Raw genomic sequence first — 25410 nt, 5'->3', positions numbered from 1 at the left:
AGGCCAAACGTTTTCTGTAACTCATCACAAGCTTATCACACACTGTTGCTGGTATTTTGGCCCATTCCTCTATGCAGATCTCCTCTAGAGCAGTGACGTTTTGGGGCTGTCGTTGGGCAGCACGGACTTTCAACTCCCTCCACAGATTTTCTATGGGGTTGAGATCTGGAGACTGGCTAGGCCACTCCAGGACCTTGAAATGCTTCTTACGAAGCCCCTCCTTTGTTGCCCTGGCTGTGTGTTTGGGATCATTGTCATGATGAAAGACCCAGCCACATCTCATCTTCAATGCCCTTGCTGATGGAAGGAGATTTTCACTCAAAATCTCTCGATACATGGCCCCATTCTTTCTTTCCTTTACATAGATCAGTCGTCCTGGTCCCTTTGCAGAAAAACAGCCCCAACGATTGATGTTTCCACCCCCATGCTTCACAGTGGGTATGGTGCAATTCAGTATTCTTTTTCCTCCAAACACGAGAACCTGAGTTTCAACCAAAAAGTTCTATTTTGGTTTCATCTGACCATAACACATTCTCCCAGTCCTCTTCTGGATCATCCAAATGCTCTCTAGCGAACAGCAGGCGGGCCTGGACGTGTACTTTCTTCAGCAGGGGGACATGTCTGGCAGTGCACGATTTGAGTCCCTGGCGGCGCATTGTGTTACTGATAGTAGCCTTTGTTACTGTGGTCCTAGCTCTCTGTAGGTCATTCACTATGTCCCCTCGTGTGGTTCTGGGATTTTTGCTCCACGTTCTTGTTATCATTTTGACGCCACGGGGTGAGGAGAGAGTTGAAAGTCCGTGTTGCCCAACGACAGCCCCAAAACATCACTGCTCTAGAGGAGATCTGCATGGAGGGAATGGGCCAAAATACCAGCAACAGTGTGTGAAAAGCTTGTGAAGAGTTACAAAAAACGTTTGGCCTCCGTCATTGCCAACAAAGGGTACATAACAAAGTATTGAGATGAACTTTTGGTATTGACCAAATACTTATTTTCCACCATGATTTGCAAATAAATTCTTTAAAAATCAAACAATGTGATTTTCGTTTTTTTTCCCCCCACATTCTGTCTCTCATGGTTGAGGTTTACCCATGTTGACAATTACAGGCCTCTCCAATATTTACAAGTAGGAGAAGTTGCACAATTAGTGGTTGACTAAATACTTATTTGCCCCACTGTATGGTTAAATTTGGTTTCAAACCAAATATATTCTCATAAATAATGTAAGAGAACTTACAGGGCTTCCTTCACTAAAGCAGTAAGTCACTTTAGGATGTAGGTCTGGTATATTGAGAGATGGAGACACTTTGCTTGGGAACATGAGCCTCCTGACAGACAACACAAAAGCATCAGTTTCAGGAATTAGACAAAGTGGCTTAAGTCGTACCTGTACTTTCTGTTGTCCAGTGTTCTCCCGTCAGAGTCTCCCTCAAGATCGTCTGTAGGACTCATAGCCTCGGGGTGAGGAAAGGCTGTCTTCAATGTGTCTAAAGCGTTCTCCATCATCTGTAAAAAACAGTCATAGTGGACAAAACATCCATTCCTAGTTTCGAAATACATTATATCTAACAGTACACAGTAAATAAATGTATACCATTGAACTTAAAGTATAAAGAGCTTGACAAAGGCAGATGTTCATTCTTCAACACAAATCTGGTCTACAAATCAACACACATTCCTTGTCACCTTATCAATTCTTGACTTGACAAACGGCTTTTTCCCAAAATAAGTGCAAACCCCTGAGTTTAGCGAAAGGAACTCCTGCATGTCTTCACTTCTCGCTGTTTCAGGTATGCTGTTCAGTTGCTGGAAAACAATGAATTAAGATCAAATGACAAAAAGGGTAGACAATACAGATAGTCCCCAGCAGTGTTTTTAATCTTACTTTAAAAAAATAATTACAGTTACAAATTACTTCTCTCAAAAAGTAATTGAATTAGTAACTCAGTTACATGAATGTAAGAGTAATTAGTTACTTGGCAAAGTAACTGGTGTACACATAGGTCACACTATGTGAAGCTCAAAGGGTTTAAGGGGCAATTCGCCCTAGCCCAATTCTTTACCTTAAACTTAACTAGACACAGGGGAATTGTGGATATTGCGATAACTAGATAGTAACCTTTGCTATGTTTGGAAATCATTTAATGTTGTGAAATAACTGTTAAAGTTGTTAAAATTGCTCCTGTTATTGCATTAGTTCCCTTCTGTCGACTTTCTACATGTGAAAGTTTTAAAACTGTTTCATCATTTAATGATAGATTAAAGTCAAGATTTTGCTGATTTAGGAGTATTTTAGATTAAAAAAAAGTTACTTAGCTTCACTAGGAAGGTTCACTACAACATAGCCTTCCTGAGAAGTCTACTGCTTTAAGATGGCGGCTGTTTACCAACGTCGGCGAGTGTATCATTTCACATCTACTTCTCAGTACATTTGCTCACGTCGCCGTGTCTGTCATTTCGCATCTAGTTCTATATACATGTGATATCTAGCGTAGCATCAAATGGGCGTAGATTTTAGGCTGTCGGTCACAGTCAGAAAATATTGGAGCCACCTAGCCTAGCATCGCGTTTGCAACGGCGTCACAACACCCTTCCCTCCTTCCTATTCCCGCTCTTCTCTTTCCATGTCACTGACTTTTTCATTTCATTCAACCAACGTAGTAACGCATAGTAACGCACGCCTTTACATCCTCAGTAACGCGAACGGCGTTGCAAAGATGAGAAAAGGAATTAACTCATTTGCTCCCAAAAACGTATAAATACGTTCTATTTTCAATTGTTTCAGTCTCCCAAAGACGTATTTATACGTCTTTTACGTTTTTTTTTTTTTTTCACAAGAGACATCTCTGGGTTCTAATTCAACTTAGCTCCAAAGCACAATGCTGAAAGTCCATTTCAAAGCAATGAAACTGGCCACTGGAGGGCAGTAGCGCATTTGGTAAGACCCGTATCGCCGATACAACGGAATGAACGGCCGGGCCTCACGGCCAGGGTGATGGCGGAAGATGACCGAATGGACGTCCAGGATGCCAGGCGGTGGATGAGCGAGCAGAACAACCGGGAAGATGCCCGGGATGCCAGGCGCTGGACGACCGAGCAGAACGACCGGGACCACCAGTGCAGTGGACGATGCCGTTGAGTACGTGCTGCTCGCCGAGGAGATAAAGGCGGCGAGAAGGGGAAAAGTTTACCCTGGCTGTCGCGGCCACAACAGCGTCATGTCTCAGTTAGTTATGTGTAAATAAATTGTTACTTAGCTATCAAAAGCTCTGTCTTGTTGTTTATGTTATTTTGTAAAAGGAAAACATTATTCAGAGGTTTGGGATGTAACTAAAACAGAAAAATAGCTGTGTTAAAGTCAAAGTTATATTTGAAATATATGCTTTCACAAAAAGCTCCATTTCTCTGTTTTTTCATCAGAAATGGGAAAATTGCTCAAACTAAGCTATTTTCTAATGCTGATTTCTAAAGAATGGAAAAGGATACGAACTAACTTTTTTTCCTGCTGAAAGAAGAGAGTCTAATCTTTCTTTTGGCGGGTTCCATGTTTATATAGCAAAAGAACGGAATTTTCTGTAGGCCTTAACGGGCTGACGGGCTGCGCGCACGTTTGTTGCTTGTGAAGCATCCAGGGGCGACAGCTGTACATACCTTCTTTTGGACTGTTTATTGTGCGTTTTCAATTCTGGTTGAATACCCGGGTCGAGTTTACAGTGCCCTCCATAATTATTGGCACCCCTGAAAAAGATGTGTTTTTTAGCTTCTAATATATATTTTTTTAATTCAAATAATATGGGACCTTAATAGAAAAAAAGAGAAAAATCCAACCTTCAATACAAGTGCATTCATTCAGTGGGGAAAAAATCCCACATAAAGAAAAAATTATTTGACATTAAAATAATGTGTGTCACAATTATTTGCACCCCTGGTGTTAATACTTTGTACAACCCCCTTTTGCCAACAAAACAAGGTCTGGGGACTGAGATGGCCATGGGAGGAGCTTGATTTTGTCAATCTTGCTCAATCTTGGTCTCACACAAAAATACACACGGTCCTAGGCTTCAACTGGGACCGTGTGCTTTGGACCAAGATTGAGCTTTTTGGCAACAAACACTCTAAGTGGGTCTGGCGTGCCACAAAAGATGCGCATGCTGAAAAGCACCTCATATCCACTGTGAAGTATGGGGGTGGGTCAGTGATGCTGTGGGGCTGTTTCGCTTCCAAAGGCCCTGGGAACCTTGTTAGGGTGCATGGCATCATGAATGCTTTGAAATACCAGGACATTTTAAATCAAAATCTGTTGCCCTCTGCCCGAAAGCTGAAGATGGGTCGTCACCGGGTCTTTCAGCAAGACAATGACCCTAAAACATATGCCCAAATCTACACAGAAATGGTTCACCAGACACAAAATCAAGCTCCTCCCATGTCCATCTCAGCCACCAGACCTTGTTTTGTTGGCAAAAGGGGGTTGTACAAAGTATTAACACCAGGGGTGCTAATAATTGTGACACACATTATTTGATATCAAATAATTTTTTTCTTTATGTGGGATTTTTTCCCCACTGAATGAATGCACTTGTATTGAAGGTTGGATTTTTCTCTTTTTTTCCATTAAGGTCCCATATTATTTGAATAAAAAAATAATAATATTAGAAGCTAAAAAACACATCTTTTTCAGTGGTGCCAATAATTAAGGAGAGCACTGTATGTGATTGTTTTTGATTATGTGCGGACGCTAACTGATACATGCTAATCGTTTGTTTTTGCAGTATTAGCAGCTACTTGTAAACGCAAATTTGAATTGCTGTTATTGAAGACGAGACTGATTTAATTTCATTTTATTTTAGTTTCATTCTGCAAGTGTTGATGTCATGAGCAGCTGAATAAAGTCAGCAAACCACACTGACGTGTCACATCGTTATTTCAGAGCTTAGCTCACTGTCTAACTAGGACGTCTTGGCGAGGACAGTACAATGATGTATAATACATGTTTTTGGAATAGTATGTTTTATTATTTAGAGGTTGTTTTGAGGTATTTAAAGGGTTGATTCCGATTTACGAGGTTATTCGGGTTACATCACCAGCGCGGGAACGGAACTCGTTGGTAAACTGGGGACTGCCTGTAGTAGCCTGAAGTGTCCATGACCCCGAAAGTATTTACCTTCAGGAACGTATCCAGTTGGCCTTTACGGGCTTCTACTTTCTCCCAATCTGTGTTCCCGAAGGGAAGGTCGGGGAACATTTTCTTTGGACCTTTCACATCTGCAATACAAGCGTATTGTATTTGACGTGTGTGAAAGTGTGTCAAGATATTGTAAAGGCTAGAAATGAAATTTCTTACTCTTGACAAACTTCTTTACTTCTGGGTTTTCCTCTAATCGTGTCTGCAAGTTGAGGAACTCGCTGTACCTGCGATTGACCGTGTGACAGGTCGCAGGTTGCAACGGGTCACTGTTTTCAGGGCATGTTGCCGTCTCAAACTGCAAAAGCCAAAATGTTGTGTTGAAAGAAAAAAAAACACAAGTCTTTACACACGAGGTCAAACTTGTAATGTTACCGTGATAGTGTAGAGAGTATAAGGATGTGTTCCAGTGCCACGCTGCTCCTTTGCAGTAACTGTACCAGCAATCTGTACATTCTGGATGTCCACTGTTGGTTTGGTTGGAGTGTCAAAGTTTAAGGGGTTCAGGCAAAGTCTACTTGAGGGGCCTGCCGGGGATTTCTCTTGAGCAATACCAGCAGGCCAGTGGGACTCCACAGGCACCACTACCTTAGGCCCCAGATTTTTCAGCGGTGCGAAGCAGCCAAAATCGTCAGCGTCATCCCTTAAATTCATCGTGTTGCAAAAATTGGTTGAGGGGCCGCATTCGCACAAACGTTTGGTCACGTCATCTTCCGTGTTGGATTGCGTCAAAGAGTCCAGGGAGTGCATCTTGGACTCTTGAAGGTGAGAGAAGTGTCCAGATGTCAGGGAACAGCAGTTGACCTTACACGGTGTGAGCAGACCAGGATGGCAATTCTCATCCCTTCCAGAACAGGTCTCCAGGCTCAGCATGCTACACTGAGAGGAGTCCTCCTCACTTATCGGACTGAGCAGATCGGAGTTGCTTTCGCTGTTGAGGCTCGCTTGTTCCGAAGACGACAGGCATGTCATCCACGAATCGTGAAGAGCACACCCGTAAAGGGCGGTATCTTGAGGTTTTTGCGACCTGGTGAAGACATCTACTATAGTTTGATTGAGCCAGTCGGGATCAGACACCCTACTTATTAGCGGTAGAAGCACATTGCAGGTGATGAGTTCAGTAACCATGTAGCCTCCGGTCCTGGTTTCCATCTGAGGGTACGGAACAAGCACATGTAGGACGAGATTAACCAGAGCTCTGGCATAACTGAGCTCAGCGGCTGCGTCGCTCACGGCAGGATGAGGACTGTCTACTTCCTGGTAAAGCTGCCAAAGGCTAACGTTTTCACCCCTTTTTTCCAGCTGCATGTGTCTGGCGGTCATGTAGCTCTGAAGGTGGCAGCCATACACCTCTAAAAGGCGCTGGACCAGAGCCTTTCTGTCAACTCGCCTGGCCCGCTCCTTCAACTCCATCACTGAATCCAGCATGGAATTACGCACTGCACGTTCAAATTCTCCCTCCACTTCTGGCAGAAGAGTGCGATACCAGGAAGACACAAAATCCCGGACTGCTTTGTGGACGGCACAGTGGATCTCATGATTGAGCCTCCACTCGTGTTCGGCCGAACACTGAGGCGGCGTCGCCCCGCCGAGTGGCAAAAAATGCTCCAAGTGGAGAAGGCTGTTGGCGTCCAGAATGGCTCGCGATCCGAGCCAACCTCCTAAAGCAACCAGGAGACTAGTGAAAACGCAGAGAAGCCAAACGTTGACGAGGAGATGGAAGAGGACCAACCAGGCCAGCAGAGCGCCAAGCCCTAAAAGACGCCTTCGTTGGCCCAGAACCTCTGACAGTGACCAATTATTGGAAATCCTGGATGAAGGCATGGCAGCCAGCAGATGAGATGTAGCCTGCTAAGATAAATTGAACATGTTATTTTGTTTAAATATTTTTTAAATGCGAACTTAAAATACACGTCGTTATTGGTATATTGCATACAGTGGGGCAAATAAGTATTTAGTCAACCAGCAATTGTGCAAGTTCTCCAACTTGAAAAGATTAGAGAAGCTTGTAATTGTCAAAATGGGTTCTTCAAACGAGGTCTAACGAGGCTCCGATCGTTACCTGTATTAATGGCACCTGTTTTAACTCATTATCGGTATAAAAGACACTTGTCCACAACCTCAGTCAGTCACACTCCAAACTCCACTATGGCCAAGACCAAAGAGCTGTCAAAGGACGCCAGAGTCAAAATTGTAGACCTGCACCAGGCTGGGAAGACTGAATCTGCAATAGGTAAAACGCTTGGTGTTAAGAAATCAACTGTGGGAGCAATTATTTGAAAATGGAAGACATACAAGACCACTGATAATCTCCCTCGATCTGGGGCTCCATGCAAGATCTCACCCCGTGGCGTCAAAATGATAAAAATAACGGGGAGCAAAAATCCCAGAACCACAGGGGGGGACCTAGTGAATGACCTACAGAGAGCTGGGACCACAGTAACAAAGGCTACTATCAGTAACACAATGCGCCGCCAGGGACTCAAATCCTGCATTGCCAGACGTGTCCCCCAGCTGAAGCCAGTACATGACAAATGACAAGGGCCCATCTGCGGTTCACTAGAGCATTTGGATGATCCAGAAGAGGATTGGGAGAATGTGTTATGGTCAGATGAAACCAAAATAGAACTTTTTGGTAGAAACACAGGTTCTCGAGTTTGGAGGAGAAAGAATACTGAATTGCATCCGAAGAACACCATACCCACTGTGAAGCACGGGGGTAGAAACATCATGCTTTGGGGCTGTTTTTCTGCAAAGGGACCAGGACGACTGATCTGTGTAAAGGAAAGAATGAATGGGGCCATGTATCGAGAGATTTTGAGTGAAAATCTCCATCCATCAACAAGGGCATTGAAGATGAGACGTGGCTGGGTCTTTCAGCATGACAATGATCCCAAACACACAGCCAGGGCAACAAAGGAGTGGCTTCGTAAGAAGCATTTCAAGGTCCTGGAGTGGCCGAGCCAGTCTCCAGATCTCAACCCCATAGAAAATCTGTGGAGGGAGTTGAAAGTCCGTGTTGCCCAACGACAGCCCTAAAACATCACTGCTCTAGAGGAGATCTGCATGGAGGAATGGGCCAAAATACCAGCAACAATGTGTGAAAAGCTTGTGAAGAGTTACAGAAAATGTTTGGCCTCTGTTATTGCCAACAAAGGGTACATAACAAAGTATTGAGATGAACTTTTGGTATTGATCAAATACTTATTTTCCACCATGATTTGCAAATAAATTATTTAAAAATCAAACAATGTTGATTTTCTGGGTTTTTTTTTTTCACATTCTGTCTCTCATGGTTGAGGTTTACCCATGTTGACAATTACAGGCCTCTCTAATATTTTCAAGTGGGAGAACTTGCACAATTAGTGGTTGACTAAATACTTATTTGCCCCAATGTACATCAGAAATAGTAATAATACAAAAACTGATTTAACAGTGCATGTTATGACAATATGAGGTCATTAACAATAGAAAAATTTAATCCCATTCTTCATATAACACAAAGAATTCAAATTAGCAACAATCAGAGTACACCAAGGGCGTAGGTTTGCATAGAGACAGTAGAGACATAACACTACCATTTTTTAGGACGCTCAAATTGTCCCCACCAACTTTTAAGCAATCTAATATGCATGATATAATGAGTTCAGATATTAGTATATAGGTCGTTTACATTGTCTTCCCATATCTTGTAAGGATAGAACCTAGCCTACCATTATGAAGTCAATTATTTTCATTATGTTAAAACTTAAATTTACCCCCTTTCACTTGCTGAATGCGCCGGTCCATTTTTTCCCCCTCTCAAATGCACTTTTAATTGCCTGATGACTTGACCCACACTCAACACACACAAGCACGCTCACACACAGCCTCAACAAAAATACATGTCGATAACATGCCGCCTCCTCCGCCCCTTTGAAGAACGGGATATTGTAAGTTTTTTTTCGGCCAGCAGCAGCCACTGCAAGTAACGTAATGTGTAAGAACCTGCTTAGAGAAAAGTGTCCTTCTGTTTGTGTTTTCTTCTGTTAACGGTAATTAAACTGTGAGAAATGTAGTGAACTCTGCTGGAAACTATAGAAATCGGAAAACGTGAGCAAGAAGCTCCTCAGAGAGAGGTGCTGCATAACCATAAGTGGATTTTAAGGGGGGGGCAGGCCCCCCGGTGGCCGAAAGCGTCATTGCACGAAATTGACTTTCCTATATATAAAAGTTGTAAAGCAATAAAACTGCAACAAAAATGAATGAAATTAACAAAAAAATATATTTTTATAATGGGTCAAAATTATTTTTTAAACAGATCACGGACTAGCACCTTAGACGGTCATTTGCTTTGCATATAATTAAAAAAAAAAATTAGGGGAGGGCAATTTTTTTTTCAAATGATGTTTTTCTTTGATTGAAAATATTTTTTTTAAATGGAAGAAAACTTTTTCAGTGAATAATTAAGTGTTCAAATGCAGTTTTTTTCAATCTCAAATATTTTTTCGCATTGAAAAACACTTTCTATGATTGAAATTTTTCTTCTTTTTTTTTGATTTAAGTGATTTTTCTTTTTGAAAATAAATATATTTTTTGAAGCAACTTATTTTTTGATTGAATAATAAAATCCTAGCCAAAATGTGGCCCAAACACAAATCAACATTACTTCAATCAAAAAAGTTGCTTTAATAAAAAAGAAAAAGAAAAATCTGACCCCAATCAAAAAAAAACACACACACACACACAAAAATAAATTCAATCAGAGAAAAATAGCTGTCACATGCATTTTTTTGAGTTTCAAATTTATTTTGGCATTTTTTTTGATTGAAGCGATTTTTTTGGGATTGAATAATAAAGACACAAATCTACCTCCATTTGGTTCCGCCCAGGGGATACAATTTTTGACTGGGGTAACTACATTGGCACGACCCCGGCGGGCGTACCATGTTCAATGAATGACGATCTTGGCTAAAAGTATTGACTAAGCAGCTTGATTTAGAATTCCCCTCAATAATGATGGGAAACGAAAAACACTCATTGTCAACTTATGATCATGAATATTCTTGTAAGTTAATTTTATTGTTGACACTGCGTTTCTGGTCATCAACATGTGCCCGCCCTGCCCCAAAAGTCAAACTCCGCCTATGCTGTTTACCTAATCAGTTTGGTCTTATTAATGCCCCATCCCAAGCAAAAAAGTCATAGGCCCTACGCAGGTTATGCTGTTATATCGTTCCTACCAATGTTGAGACCAAACCTACACCCTTGGAGTACATCATAAAGCAGTTTTATCGTGAGAACTTTGCCGCTACGGGACGTGCTGTTGCCATGACAACCCTAGACACACGTACGAGTGTGCGTGCTGGGAGTGTTTACTAGTTTTCTTTACGCATTATGCCCCCCCCCCCCCCCCCCCCCCCCCAACACGTGAATTTAGATTTCTAGTGAGGCAACACTGCATATCTGACAGTAGCCTATGCTATACTATACTTAAGATCTGTTAAAATTCGTCAAATGAAGGAAATATAAGGCATCACCTGAATGGTTAGAGGTTCATGTCTGCAACTCGGGCGATCCTGCTTGTGTTTTAATCCTCCAACAAAGATTATCAGGATCAGCCTGTTTGTACCCAGCTTCTTTTAGGTGTCCACTTTACCTGCCGGATTGTATTTGTACTTCTGCGAATTCCTTCTTTATAAAATACAACATGATCATTTATGATTGTGAGACTATCGTTATAAACGTATTTTTTCTGTTTTTTGACCTCGTCAGAAAGCCATACAAATGACAGCACATGCCTATTGCCCGCTATTTTACATCCTTGCAGTAATTTAGATGTTTCGGTCCTCAATTTATATAATTGGGGGGAATGGGAATCATTATTTTATTATTAATCGAAGTGGCTCTGTGTCCCGCTCTTTTGTAGCGGTACAACACTGCCCTCCAGTGGAAATATTGTGAACCGTAATTTATGACAGGAAGCAAGCCACGTTCAAATGAAAGCAACAAAAACTGACATTGCATTTTAATCTGACAGATTGTACACCTCTTTGTACTTTGAATGAAGTCACTAAAAGTAGAATCAAATAACTAGCAAGTAGAGATAATTTTGATCATCCTAACTGACCTTTAAAAAAACAAACAAAGGAAAGGTTTTGTCTGAGCATTTCAATGAAGTCAAATTGAATCTATAACTATAAACAGAAATTTAGGTAGTAGTTAATTAGCTGAATTGAAAATTATTTAATACAACAAGGCACATCAATCAATTAACTTTATTCATGAAATGCTTCATATCCATACAAATACAGTTTAAAGTGCCTCAATGGGAAATAAAATGAAAGTCAATCCACTGCTAAATTAAATGACGTTACCCTATTGCAAAGCAAAAAAGGAATGTGACAAAACGAGTTTAATTGTCAGCAAAGAGGAAAGTAAATATCTTTACCTGTTGTTATCATACCTAACATGATAAGTAATGGAGATGACGCAATACATGATTTGATTATTTAAAATGCTGCAACACACATAATGGCACAACACAACTCACATCTGACTGTCACTCATCGCTTGGACCAAGAGCACCAAGACAGTTGTATCATCAACCCTTACTAATCTGATGTATCCCATCAATTATAGAGGTAAGACACTTCATAGTTGCATTTATATATTTTTACTATAAACTGTAAGTACAAATATCACATTTTTAAATATATGTTTAATATGAATTTATTGTGAAAATTTGTACAATGTGATTAGGACACTAACTATGGGGTGTGTAATAATTTTAAATTATTATTGTTTCTTTTTTGTTTTTTGGGGGGGAACAATCTGATAACACGAAAACAGATTTTACACGAAAACAGATTTTACACATTTGTTCATGACTATACACAAGCAGATGATTTGCGATTCAAATTTTTTTATTTTATTTTTTTTATTGTTGACATGTGAAACATTTATGCTTTATAAGATATAATCATACACTTCATAATGATATTGACTGGACACGGGGCCGATCAATAGGGGGCCTGCAGTGTTGGCGTGGCCGTCAAAGCTGACCGAGTGGAATCACAGACAAAGAGCTTTTTTTTGTTGAAAATTATTGTGAATAAATGCTTAAATATCTGAGTTCTTTATAGATATGGACGCAAAACAGTCTCGATTTTTGGTTAAAAGCAAAAAAAAAACAAAACGTGTAGTTAGCATTTATTTTACGTAAATGTGTCGAAGAATGATGCTAGTCTGTCAGTCATTGTGGCGGCCGCCATATGTAAACAGAGCTTTTCTGATGAAAAGTCTTGTGAATAAATGCTTAAATCCCTGAGTTCTTTATAGATATGGACGTAAAACAGTCTTGATTCTTGGTTAAAAGCAAAATAAACAAAAAAAAACAACAACGTGTAGTTAGCATTTATTTTCCGTAAATATCTCGAAGTACGATGCTAGTCTGTCAGTCAATGTGGCGGCCGCCATATGTAAACAGAGCTTTTCCGGTGAAAATTCTTCGGAATAAATGCTTAAATCCCTGAATTCTTTCTAGATATGGATGTATAACAGTCTTGATTCTTGGTCCAATGCAAAAAAAACGTGCAGTTAGCATTTATTTTACGTAAATATGTTGAAGTACGATGCTAGTTTGTCAGTCAATGTGGCAGCCGCCAAATCTAAACAGAGCTTTTCCGGCGAAAATTCTTGTGAATAAATGCTTGAATCTTTGAATTCTTTATAGATATGGACGTAAAACACTCTCGATTTTTGGTTAAAAGCAACAACAACAACAAAAAACGTGTAGTTAGCATTTATTTTACGTAAATATGTCGAAGAATGATGCTAGTCTGTCAGTCAATGCCGCGACCGCCATATGTAAACAAAGCTTTTCCGTTGAAAATTCTTGTGAATAAATGCTTAAATCCCTGAATTCTTTATAGATATTGACGTAAAACAGTCTCGATTCTTGGTTAAAACAAAAAAAAACAAAAAAATGTGCAGTTAGCATTTATTTTACGTAAATATGTAGTAGTACGTTGCTAGTCTGTCAGTCAATGTGGCGACCGCCATATGTAAACAGCTTTCCCGGCGAAAATTCTTGTGAATAAATGCTTAAATCCCTGAATTCTTTATAGGTATGGACGTAAAACAGTCTTGATTCTTGGTTAAAAACATTTTAAAAAACACACAAAATAAACATGCAGTTCGCATTTATTTTACGTAAATATGTTGAAGTACGATGCTAGCCTGTCAGTCAATGTGGCGGCAGCATTACAACAAAGAGCTTTTCACGTTGAAAATTCTTGTGAAAAAACAAAAAATATAATAATTACCTTGAATCCTCGAACAAATCACTCCTGAGACAATCCTTCCTGTTTGTAGGCAGTACAGCTTTCGTACTTTTTCAACATAAATCCGGCGTTGGGTCATTGCATGTGTTGCTGCGACCGACCGCGAATAACTGAAGCGGATTGTGGGATGGCCCCTACTTGAAGGCGCGGCGCATTGAAGGTCGAATCTGACCTGTCAATATCGTTATGAAGTCTATGCTATAATGCTGTTGATGTGTGTGCAGAAGATGCCAACAGAAAAGAACTTGGAAAGGATTTGGAGACCATCGCTTCTCTAGTCCGCACTGTCGAAGAGACCCCTGATCCAATCCCTGCTGAGGTAGAAGGGACCATTCCTACTTGGCTCAACGGCAGCCTGCTCCGAAATGGCCCTGCAAAGTTTGAGTTTGGAGACACTCAGTGAGTTCAACAACTCCCCCTCCAAAAACCCAATTCTGAGATATATAGTCAAACCCAACTATTTGTGTTTTTTTTCTCATCGGCAGCTACAACCACTGGTTTGATGGGATGGCCTTGCTCCACAAGTTCAAAATAGAGAAAGGCCAGGTAACGTACATGAGTCGTTTTCTGCGCAGCGATGCCTACAAAAAGAATAGCGAACGGAACCGTATCATGGTGTCAGAAATTGGTACTGTCAGCATGGATGACCCTTGTAAAAGCATCTTCCAGCGATTTTTCACTCGATTTGAGATGATAAGTGAGTATTATGTATCAATGTTTTTATTGTCAGTACATACTGCTCATCTTTTATAGGGCAAAGATGTGATAATCTTTTACAGACTGAGTATTTGCCTGTTCCAGAGCCGACAGACAACGGCAATGTCAACATTGTGAAATACAAGGGAGACTACTACCTTTGCACAGAAACCAACCTGATACACAGAGTTAACCCAGAGAACCTAGAAACAATGGAACAGGTACAAATATAAGTTGACTTGATAACTAGTAAACCAATCAGTTAAATTTAAAATGGTGAAAAAAAATTCAGTGGTGTGAAAAAGTATCTCAACCTTTTGGAATTCCTCACATTTCTGCATAAAATACGCTTCAAATGTCATTTGATCTTTGTCAAAATCACACAGATGAAAAAACAGTGTCTGCTTGAACTAAAACCAGCCATACATTTATAAGTTTCCATATTTTAATGAGGATAGTAAGCAAACAATGACAGAAGGGGAAAAAATAAGTAAGAGAACCATCACATTTAATATTTTGTGCCCCCCCCAGACTGGCACATCAATCAGGACTAATCTTGGCCTATTCTTCTGTACAAAACTGCTGTAGTTCAGTCAGATTACTGGGATGTCTGGCATGAATCGCTGTTTTTAGGTCATGCCACAGCTTCTCAATGGGATTCAAGTCTGGACTTTGACTTGGCCACTCCGTGTATTTTGTTCTTCTGAAACCATTCTGAAGTTGATTTACTTCTGTATTTTGGATCATTGTCTTGTTGCAGCATCCATCCTCTTTTTAGCTTCAACTATCTGAAAGACTGCCTCAGGTTTTCCTGCAAAACTTTTGAATTCATTCCTCCATTAATGATTGCAAGTTGTCCAGGCCCTGAGGCAGGAAAACAGCCCCAAATCACGATGATCCATCCACCATGCTTCACGGTGGGGATGAGGTATTGATATTGGTGAGCAGTTCCAGTTTTCCAGTTTTCCTCCACACATGACATTGTGTGTTACTCCCAAACAATTTAACTTTGGTTTCATCAGTCCACAAAATATTTTGCCGAAACTTCTGTGGATTGCCCAAGTTTCTTTTTGCAAACATTAAACAAGCAACAATGTTTTTTTTTTTTTTTTTTTAAGACAGCAGTGGCTTCCTCCGTGGAGTCCTCCCATGAACACCATTCTTGACCATAGTTTTACATATAGTTGATGTGTGCACAGAGTTATGGGACTGTGCTGGTGATTTCTGTAAGTCTTTAGCAGACACTCTAGGGTTCTTTTTTACCTCTCTGAGTATTCTGCATTGAACTCTTGGCGTCATCTTTGGTGGACGGCCACTTCGTGGGAGAGAAGCAACAGTGCCAAACTCCCTCTATTTGTAGACAACTTCTCTGACTGTCGATTGATAAACATCCAGACTTTTAGAGATGGTTTTGTATCCTTTCCCAGCTTTATGCAAATCAACAACCCTTGATCGCAGGTCTTTAGACAGCTCTTTTGACCGTGACATGATGCACATCAGACTATGCTTCTTACCATGACATTTCTTACCAGGTGTGTGCTTTATAGTGAGCAGGGCAGTTTTAAACCACTCATCAGTGATTGGCCACACACCTGACTAAAAATGTTTGGTAAAAATTGGTTTAAATTGCTCCTTAGGCAGAGGGTTCACTTACATATTCCCCACCCCCTTCTGTCATTGTTTGCATGCTATCCTCATTAAATTATGAAAACCTATAAATGCTTGGGTGGTTTTAGTCAAAGCAGACACTGTATTTTCATCTGTGTGATTTTGATAGGTCAGTTCACATTTGATGGTGATTTTATGCAAAAAATACAAGTACATCCGAAGAATATGCCTTAGAAATTTCATTGTGATTCATCCACAAATCACAGAAAAAGAGATTTTAAAAAAATACGACAACAACAATATGAGCAGAAATTGACAGGCCTTCACTTTGGAAAATAAAACAAAAACAAACAAATAACAATGAAAGAAAAAAAACTCACCTGTACACCCTAATCACCGAAGGTGGACTGGAGCACATTTGTTGCTGTTAATGCAGTGTCTGCCCACCCTCACTACGACCCTGATGGGACCAGCTTCAATATGGGCAATTCTGTTGGAGGAAGAGGTCAGTCCTTTTGATGAGTTGCCAACTTAAATAACATGCTCTTCATGTTGTAAAAAGTCAACATTAAAATTAAGACTCACAAACTTAAAAAAAAAAAAAAAAAAAAAACAAGAAAGAATCGCTGTATCTCTGGCTTTGTGGCTATACAACACTGTGTTGTTTTAGTGTGCGAATGGTATTATACAGTGGGGCAAATAAGTATTTAGTTAACCACTAATTGTGCAAGTTCTCACACTTGAAAATATTAGAGAGGCCTGTAATTGTCAACATGGATTAACCTCAACCACGAGAGACAGAATGTGGAAAAAAAAAACTGAAAATCACATTGTTTGATTTTTAAAGAATTTATTTGCAAATCATGGTGGAAAATAAGTATTTGGTCAATACCAAAAGTTCATCTCAATACTTTGTTTCGTACTTTTTGTTGGCAATAACGGAGGCTAAACGTTTTCTGTAACTCTTCACAAGCTTTTCACACACTGTTGCTGGTATTTTGGCCCATACCTCCATGCAGATCTCCTCTAGAGCAATGATGTTTTGGTGCTGTCATTGGGCAACAAGGACTTTCAACTCCCTCCAAAGATTTTCTATGGGGTTGAGATCTGGAGACTGGCTCGGCCACTCCAGGACCTTGAAATGCTTCTTACGAAGCCACTCCTTTGTTGCCCTGGCTGTGTGTTTGGGATCATTGTCATGCTGAAAGACCTAGCCACGTCTCATCTTCAATGCCCTTGCTGATGAAAGGAGATTTTCACTCAAAATCTCTCGATACATGGCCCCATTCATTCTTTACTTTACACCGGTGGTGTCAAATCGATTCCACAAAGGGCCGCAGTGGGTCCTGGTCTTTGTTCCAACAGATACAGCAAAGACAGTTCAACCACTGAGGTTTCTGCTAAAATAAGCATCATCTGACTGCAATCAACTGATTACACTTGTAAGACACCAGATTGGTGAAAAGGTATTCATCTTGTGTGGTTGGAATCAAATCCAGTACCCACTGCGGCCCTTTGAGGACCAGTTTGACACCTGTGCTTTACACAGATCAGTAGTCCTGGTCCCTTTGCAGAAAAACAGCCCCAAAGCATGATGTTTCCACCCCCATGCTTCACAGTGGGTATGGTGTTCTTCGGATGCAATCCAGTATTCTTTCTCCTCCAAACACGAGAACCTGTGTTTCTACCAAAAAGGTTCTATTTTGGTTTCATCTTACCATAACACATTCTCCCAGTCCTCTTCTGGATCATCCAAATGCTCTCTAGCGAACCGCAGACAGGCCTGAACGTGTACTTTCTTCAGCAGGGGGACATGTCCGGCAGTGCAGGATTTGAGTCCCTGGCTGCGCACTGTGTTACTGAAAGTAGCCTTTGTTACTGTGGTCCCAGTTTTCTGTAGGTGATTCACTAGGTCCCCCCGTGTGGTTCTGGGATTTTTGCTCCCCGTTCTTGTTATCATTTTGACGCCACGGGGTGAGATCTAGCATTGAGCCCCAGATCGAGGGAGATTATCAGTGGTCTTGTGTGTCTTCAATTTTCTAATAATTGCTCCAACAGTTGATTTCTTTACACCAAGTGTTTTACTTACTGCAGATTCAGTCTTCCCAGCCTGGTGCAGCTTTACAATTTTGTCTCTGGTGTCCTTCGACAGCTCTTTGGTCTTGGCCATAGTGGAGTTTGAAATGTGAATGACTGAGAGTGTGGACAGGTGTCCTTTATACCGATAATGAGTTAAAACAGGTGCCATTAATACAGGTAACGAGTGGAGCCTCGTTAGAAGAAGTTTGACCTCTTTGACAGCCAGAAATCTTGCTTGTTTGTAGGTAACGAAATACTTATTTTCCACTCTAATTTGGAAATGAATTCTTTAAAAATCAAATAATGTGATTTTCTGTTTTTTCTTTCTCCACATTCTGTCTCTCATGGTTGAAATTTACCCATGTTGACAATTACAGGCTTCTCTAATTTTTCGAGCAGGAGAACTTGCACAATTGGTGGTTGACTAAAGACTTATTTGCCCCACTGTATATGTATGAATTGACTTAAAAAAGGACATCATAACTTTTTCAGGCGCCACATACAACATCATCCGTGTACCTCCCGAAAAGGAGGATGCTGAAGACACTCTGAAAGGGGCTAAAATTCTCTGTTCCATTACACCTGTAAACAAGTTCCAACCATCCTACTACCACAGCTTTGGTAAGTCAGTGACTTGTGAAACTGGTACTGCTGGTACTTCATCTGATCACTATTCTATCCTCCAGCCATGTCGAAGAATTATGTGGTGTTCATTGAGCAGCCGGTAAAAATAGACATAATGAAGATCATTGCATGTTTCGTGAAGAGCAAGCCGCTCTGCGATGCTGTTTACTGGGACCCCAAGCAGAATACCATTCTCCATCTGATCAACAAGCACACAGGCGAGGTGCGAAATCACAATCGGGAGGGAATGAAGTATCATTTAGTTTGACTCTACAAGGTGCTTTTCGCTCATCCAGGTCAGCCCAGTGAAGTACTTCTGCAAACCTTTGGCCAACTTCCATCAGATCAACGCCTTTGAAGAGGATGGATTCCTGATGGTGGATCTGTGTTGCTTTGATGACGGTCGAGCCCTCGATATCTACTTTCTTCAGAATTTGCGCAAGTCTGGAAAAGCACTGGATGAGGTCAGCTCAGATAGATTCCCTCTTTTTTGTTTGCACACTACTAATGATTTGAAGTCACAGTGGAACAAATTCCATATGTTCTGTAGTACGCTTAGTCAAATTGATAAACACTACAAACAAGTTTTGCAAGTACAGTAGTGCAATGTACTTTAAAAGTAATGACAGGTGGCAATACTGGACAAAATAAAGGATACAATGTGTGTAAATTAGGGCTGTCAAACGATTACAATTTTTAATTGAGTTAATTACAGCTTAAAAATTAATTAATCGTAATTAATCGCAATTAATCGCAATTCAAACCATCTATAAAATATGCTATATTTTTCTGTAAATTATATATATATTCTGTAAAATTAATTGTTGGAATGGAAAGATAAGAGACAAGATGGATATATACATGCAACATACGGTACAAAAGGACTGTAGTGGGCATTTCACTCTACTGTCATTTAAATCTGTCTATGCTGTCCTCACTCCGAAGCGTCTACTTTTTCCAAAACTAGACAGCTAGTGAACGACGCCTTAATAATCAGACTTCTTCCTTTTTCATCTGATTTATTAATAAAATGGCCTCAAACCATTGTCCTCAATAGACCGTCGTAAAACTACAAAAAAAGTACACAATTGCATTAGCAACAACGTTAGCTTAGCACGCTATACAGGTTCACTAAACATAAAGCAAAACAAAACAAAAAGCGTCTCATACAAAAAATATAACATTTCGCTTACTAACATGATATGTACATTCTTTACAACAACGATACTTACGGACAAATCTTGTCCAAGGATCATATAAGCACAACATTACAATGTAGGCGTCAGCCCGAGACGTCGTGCAGCCATATTGAACTGGCAAGAAAACAATAAACCATGTCGCAAAGCGACCACAAGAGTTTGCTGTTAGACAGCACAAAAAGCCTTGCTGTAAAACTTACCAAAAGGCAGAATACTGTCTGAGCGGGACATGTGCGTTAATTGCGTCAAATATTTTAACGTGATTAATTTAAAAAAATTAATTACCGCCCGTTAACGCGATAATTTTGACAGCCTTAGTGTAAATTGAAACAAGTTTTTTTGCAAAAACTCAAGCAAATATTCTGCTATATTAATTTGTGCTTCTAATCACTACCATTTTATTCGCATTCTTTTTATTCAGGTATACAACAGTATGAGCAGAGCTCTTCCTCGCCGCTATGTTTTACCCCTCCATGTCACTGATGATACACCGGTTGATCTAAACCTGAACACCCGCCCTTCCAGTACTGCAACATGCATCAAAACCAAGAAAAATGTGGTAAACTCAATGCATTATTCGCACTATGAGGCGCACCTGACTATAAGCCGCCACCCACCAAATTTGAAACAAAAACTAAATTTGTTCAACGTACTGGACCATAAGCCGCCGCTGTCCTCACTGTATTATGGGATATTTACACCAAAAGATATTAACCGGTAACACTTTATTTGACAACAGCATCATACAACTGTCATTAGACTAAATGAACCACCATGAAGAAGCTTCACTTGGCCATCACTGCTCCATTGGGGGAGACAGTCAACCTCTGCTGCCACCTGCAGTGCCTCTAACATGCCTCCTAGCATGCATTGCAGCGCTCCAGATGTAAATAACAGATGTTTTGTGCTAATTCAGTGGTTCTCAACTTGCTAAACATACCGAACCCCACAAGTATGACATGTGGATTCACCGAACTGTGCTAATTAATTCTTCAGTTACTGTTCTAGTTGTTTCATTAATTGCTAGTTATGGTATTTGGTAACACTTTATTTGACAGTGGCGCCATAAGACTATCATAATTATGACATTTCACTCCCATGAGCATTAATGAATGCTTATGACAGATGTCATTTTGTGTCATCTGACAAATTATCTAACTTTTGAATGGATGTAAAAGAACCGAGCTAGACATAAATGGAGTTAGTGAGATAATTTGCCGGATGACACTGAATGAGATCTGTCATAAGCATTCAGTAATGCCCATGATAGTGTCATAGCACAATTATGACGGTCTTATGGCACCGCTGTCAAATAAAGTGTTACCTATTAACCCAAATAAATTAACAAAAAGCCGCACTGGACTATAAACTGCAGGATTCAAAATGAAGGGAAAAAGTATCGGCTTATAGTCAGACAATTACGGTACTTCTTTTCTTAAACAACATGATTTAAAATAGTAATTCATGACTTTGCTTTGGAGTCTGCCAATTCTCCCTCAACCTGCTTCCAAATGCTGCCTTTCACCTCCTAACTGGAACACAGAAACAAGAGCACATAATGTAACTCCTATTCTGTATTGCAGTAATTCTCGTTCAGGAGTCGGAAGTATAGCTTTAGACAGCAATAAAAGCAGAAATTCATTTAAAAGAAACAAACAAACAAATCTGTACATCTTAATTTATTCCAGTCCTCAACCAACAGCTTGTGCAGTGACAACACATGACTCGTCAATCTGCCCTTTATTTTCAGGTGTTCTGCCAACATGAGGATCTCCATGGTGATGACATCCACGAGTACGGTGGCCTGGAGTTCCCACACATAAACTACGAGCAATACAACACCAAGCCTTATCGTTATTTCTATGGATGCGGCTTCCGACACCTGTTCGGAGACTCACTTCTCAAGATGGATCTCAAGGACAAGACATTTAAGGTTTGTAACTACTATGTGCAAGACAAGACAGCCCAATTAACTGCTTTAAAAAAAAAAAAATCTGTTAACTTGTCCTGTTCAGTTGCTTGACACGGAGGATGGAGATCTGAGTGTCCGATTGATCTGAACAGTTTTATTGTATCACATGGGAGTATGCCATACATCAATTTTGATCATTCAACCTACTTAATTCATTAGGAGAAAGCAGCGATAAGGAAGGGGTGATGAGGGAACAAAAGAAAAGAGGGAGAGAGAAACAGAAAAAGCACAAACAACAACAAGAAATACATTAAACGCCTACTCTAACTAACTATGACAGAGGTTCTTAACCTGGGTTCGATCAACCCCAGGGGTTCGGTGAGTCAGTCTAAGGGGTTCGGTGAAGGTTATGACACTCAGGGCCCTATTTTTGGACGCTGACTAAATCCAAGCAAAGTGCCGTTTTAGACCAGGTTTTGGACTGGCTAGTCCCCAATTTACAGGCTTTATTCCAATTCTTCTATTCTTCTATCTAATGGGAGGAGAAACTGGTTTGCTCAGTGGAAGTTTGACATAAAAAAACAACAACAACAACAAAAAACATTTGTGTCACATTTTACGCCATGAAAATAGTATGTGAGGCAAAGATGTGATTGAATGAAAATGTCGAGATGAAAAATAATAATAGAAACCGTGTGAAACGAATCCAGTTTAATTTCATTTTCCAACGTGAAAAGCAAATCAAAAGGAAAAATTATTTGTTCTGAATTCACTCTTGTTTATTGGATTTGTGAGAAGATTTTTTTTTTCAACATGATGACATTGTGTATAAATTTGTCAATATTTTGTGCAGGGTTTTTCATTAAATTTGATAACCTTTGAGATGTAAACATGACAAACTGCACAGTCAAGGGTAATGGAACTGAGCAGGTTTAATGCTGAACAATATAAGATATATTATTCCAAATTTGAATGAAAAATTATGCATATTGGGCCAGTCCTGGTTTAGTGGTCTGGTGATGCTTCAGGCATTAAGCTAAAAACATATATTTTGGCCTGTTTAAAACATGCTGTGTAAATGAAGAAATTTGAATGCAAATTCAGTAAAACCTACCTTAGATATATCGATTTTGAATGTGAAAAAAAACAAAATTAATTCCAAAGGGTTCTGTTAGCTCATGTGGGGGACTCATTGAATTCGGTACCTTTAGCAAGGTTAAGAACCACTGAACTATCATTATGTTGGTGCTATCGTTAGCTAGGTGTATTTCCGGTTGACACCATGTGGGGGGCCTGATAACCAAGGAAAGAGGGTCTGGGGGGTCTGAGAGATAAGTGATTGGAAGGGGTGAAGTGTACCTAAATCAGCCATGTTGTCAAAAATCACAGTATTTGTGTGAATCCCTTGCGAGTATAAGCATGTTGGCATCCTATTCTATGCTGTCTCATCGCTAATCCTGACACCGAGGTTTTCTGTTTGAGTGCGTTTAATTTCACCTAGTCATGCGTGAGTCCCATCTAACATGTGATAGTCCCGCAGCTGAGTGGATATGCCGCGTGGGTGCCACTACAGGGCCATGGCCCTTACTCTGCCACCACCCGCGTCCGACCACCTGGCCCTCAAGCCACAGCCACAGCCCCCCAACCGGCACGGCACATCGTAGGACCCCCAACGGCCCACCAAGCGCAGGGCAGGGCCCCCCGCCCGAGCAGGCGACATCCAGCCGACCCACTGGCATCCAGCCAGCCACCCGTGCAGGAGCGCAGGGCGGATACCCAGGCAGAGAATAGAGGGAAAAGCGGACGCAGGAGACACCGAGGAATCGCCGTGGGGCGACGCGAGACCACAGCCCAACTTCCCCCCAGTCCCGTGGCCAGCAGCCCTGGCAGAGAGGAGGCCACGCCCCGGGAGTTACGCCATAGAGAAAAATTGTGGGACTACCACCCTATTACTATGGCTGCCAGCCCAATTAAGTTCTTGACACGCAATTACTTGACACTTTAAGCATTAGGGCAAGGCGCATGCTTCTTTGGTGACTCAATTGGCAACAGAGAAAGTAAATTCCTTTAACCTCTAGCAGTCAGAAAGCGAGCTGCTTCCTGATGCGCTGTGATAGCATTTCCTAGCAGGGTTCATGGTTACTTTGTCGGAAAATAAATTAGTCTATCACTACTTTCAACCAAATTTGCAGAAAACGTGTTTCTGCACCTCAAGGTCTCCCGAAAATTGCTTTTTGGGTCATCTCTCAAACAGGCAGTTCAGCATTTGCCCTTTCACACCTGGTTGAGTATTAATGCTTTTGATCAACAATGATGGCCTAAAGTCCTTCAGTTCAAATCTGTCACACCCCATGCAAAATTCCATTTTAATGTCCTTGATTCTGCCAATAAATTTGACATTTACTCGACAAACTAAAGTGAAGCTATGGTAACGTTGCCTATTATATCTAATTGCCTGCCTAAAATGTTTTTTGCCCGCATGTGGATTTTAATCTGAAAAGGTTTTTAATTTAGCTATAAAGCAGACTGGTGCAGCTTATTTTTGCTCAGAGAAAGCACTATTCATGCCCATGTGACCTCAGGTGTGGTACCAGAAGGGTCTCTTCCCATCGGAGCCTGTATTTGTGCCCTCACCGAACGCTTTGGAGGAAGACGATGGCGTCATACTATCTGTTGTTCTCTCACCCTCACAGGTAAGATGTTGAAAGAAGTTTGAATTTGACTTAAATGTGTCTGATACTATGACGAGTGGTCAAGAACCTTGTGGGGTTTAAACCAAGGACCCTATGTCATTTATGCAATATTGATTCTATTTCAAAATGTGCCAATCTTCATTTTAATATTATTAAGTGTCTTAAAATAAACACTTGTCTGATGATTTTACTGTGGAGGAAAGTTTGTCGAACTTTTCAGAAGATATCTGACTTGGTCCACCAAAAAACACATAAAAAATGTATTTTTATTGATTTTTTTTTTTTTTTTTTTTTTTTTAAATCTCTCCAACATTAGGATAAAGGCACATTCGTCCTGGTTTTGAATGCCAAGACGTTTGAGGAGCTGGGGAGAGCCAATGTTCCTGTCAACATGCCCTATCATTTCCACGGTGTATTCCATGCGTCTGCTTGAATGTTTACATTACAACATGTTTTCTTAGTAGTAATCACAAAACAGTTGAGGCGAGGCAAGATCATGTTAAAGCTCCGATGATGATACTGCACTGATTTGCTATTCTAGCTAATGAGATTGATTGGTCTGTTCCGAAATGGATGCAAATGAATACAATTTGAGCCTAGGTATTTATTTATTTTTTTGTTACCTGTACACACGTTTTGTACGAGCATCTGTAACTGCTAAACCTCATCCAGGAAAGCAATGAACTTTCTTCATATAATGTTATTTTAACCAATGTAATCTGAATGTTGCATTTATTTTGGGGGGGTACAAATTTCATTAAAAACAAAACAAAACAATGATTGTCCTTATTTTTGCACACAAAGAAAATCATCTACTATTTTAAGATTCTGAACTAATACTGAACCTACTCTGTATATTCCATAAAATGTTCGTCTTATTTTGCTAATTGATTTTAATTTAGGGTCGATTATTTAATCATTAAACCGGGGGTCAGCAACCCGCAGCTTTAGAGCCGCATGCGGCTCTTTAGCGCAGCCCTACTGGCTCCCTGTAGCTTTTAAGAATGTTTGAAAATGGAAAAAGAGGGGGAGGGAAATATATTTTTCTTTTAATATGGTTTCCATATGAGGACAAACATGACACAAACATTC

At 40.4% G+C, this 25410-nt stretch overlaps 2 protein-coding genes across 6 annotated transcripts in view; one reads left to right on the top strand and one right to left on the bottom strand.

Annotated features, from left to right (window-relative positions):
• snx19a (sorting nexin 19a) overlaps window positions 1-25410 on the bottom strand; it is a 112999-nt gene that overhangs the window by 10173 nt on the left and 77416 nt on the right. For 2 of the 4 annotated variants that reach the window (XM_057820680.1, XM_057820681.1), the window contains 8 exons: window positions 16192-16301; window positions 14380-14406; window positions 5559-7031; window positions 5343-5481; window positions 5163-5263; window positions 1688-1807; window positions 1389-1507; window positions 1239-1329 (listed from right to left, as the gene is read on the bottom strand). In XM_057820680.1, coding sequence (XP_057676663.1) covers window positions 1239-1329; window positions 1389-1507; window positions 1688-1807; window positions 5163-5263; window positions 5343-5481; window positions 5559-7007 — 2019 coding nt within the window. In that variant the 5' untranslated portion in view covers window positions 7008-7031; window positions 14380-14406; window positions 16192-16301. Of the gene's footprint in view, window positions 1-1238; window positions 1330-1388; window positions 1508-1687; window positions 1808-5162; window positions 5264-5342; window positions 5482-5558; window positions 7035-10702; window positions 11282-14379; window positions 14407-16191; window positions 16302-25410 lie in introns of those variants that run through there. The other 2 variants (XM_057820683.1, XM_057820682.1) reach the window with 2 other exon arrangements.
• Window positions 10421-25080, top strand: LOC130906387 (carotenoid-cleaving dioxygenase, mitochondrial-like). 2 transcript variants are annotated; one of them, XM_057820687.1, is made up of 12 exons: window positions 10421-10512; window positions 13732-13906; window positions 13993-14204; window positions 14309-14424; window positions 16214-16316; window positions 18383-18511; window positions 18577-18737; window positions 18811-18978; window positions 20135-20272; window positions 21464-21646; window positions 24208-24318; window positions 24635-25080. In XM_057820687.1, exons 1-12 carry the CDS (start codon window positions 10494-10496, stop codon window positions 24749-24751), a joined length of 1632 nt encoding a protein of 543 aa, XP_057676670.1. In that variant the 5' UTR covers window positions 10421-10493; the 3' UTR covers window positions 24752-25080. The 2 variants fall into 2 exon arrangements, with proteins under 2 accessions (XP_057676670.1, XP_057676669.1); XM_057820686.1 differs by lacking the exon at window positions 10421-10512 and adding an exon at window positions 11551-11806.

The sequence above is a fragment of the Corythoichthys intestinalis genome, chromosome 18 (genome assembly GCF_030265065.1).
Source record: "Corythoichthys intestinalis isolate RoL2023-P3 chromosome 18, ASM3026506v1, whole genome shotgun sequence".
In the NCBI taxonomy this organism is placed as follows: Eukaryota; Metazoa; Chordata; class Actinopteri; order Syngnathiformes; family Syngnathidae; genus Corythoichthys; species Corythoichthys intestinalis.
This window is presented reverse-complemented; position numbering and strand designations above follow the sequence as displayed.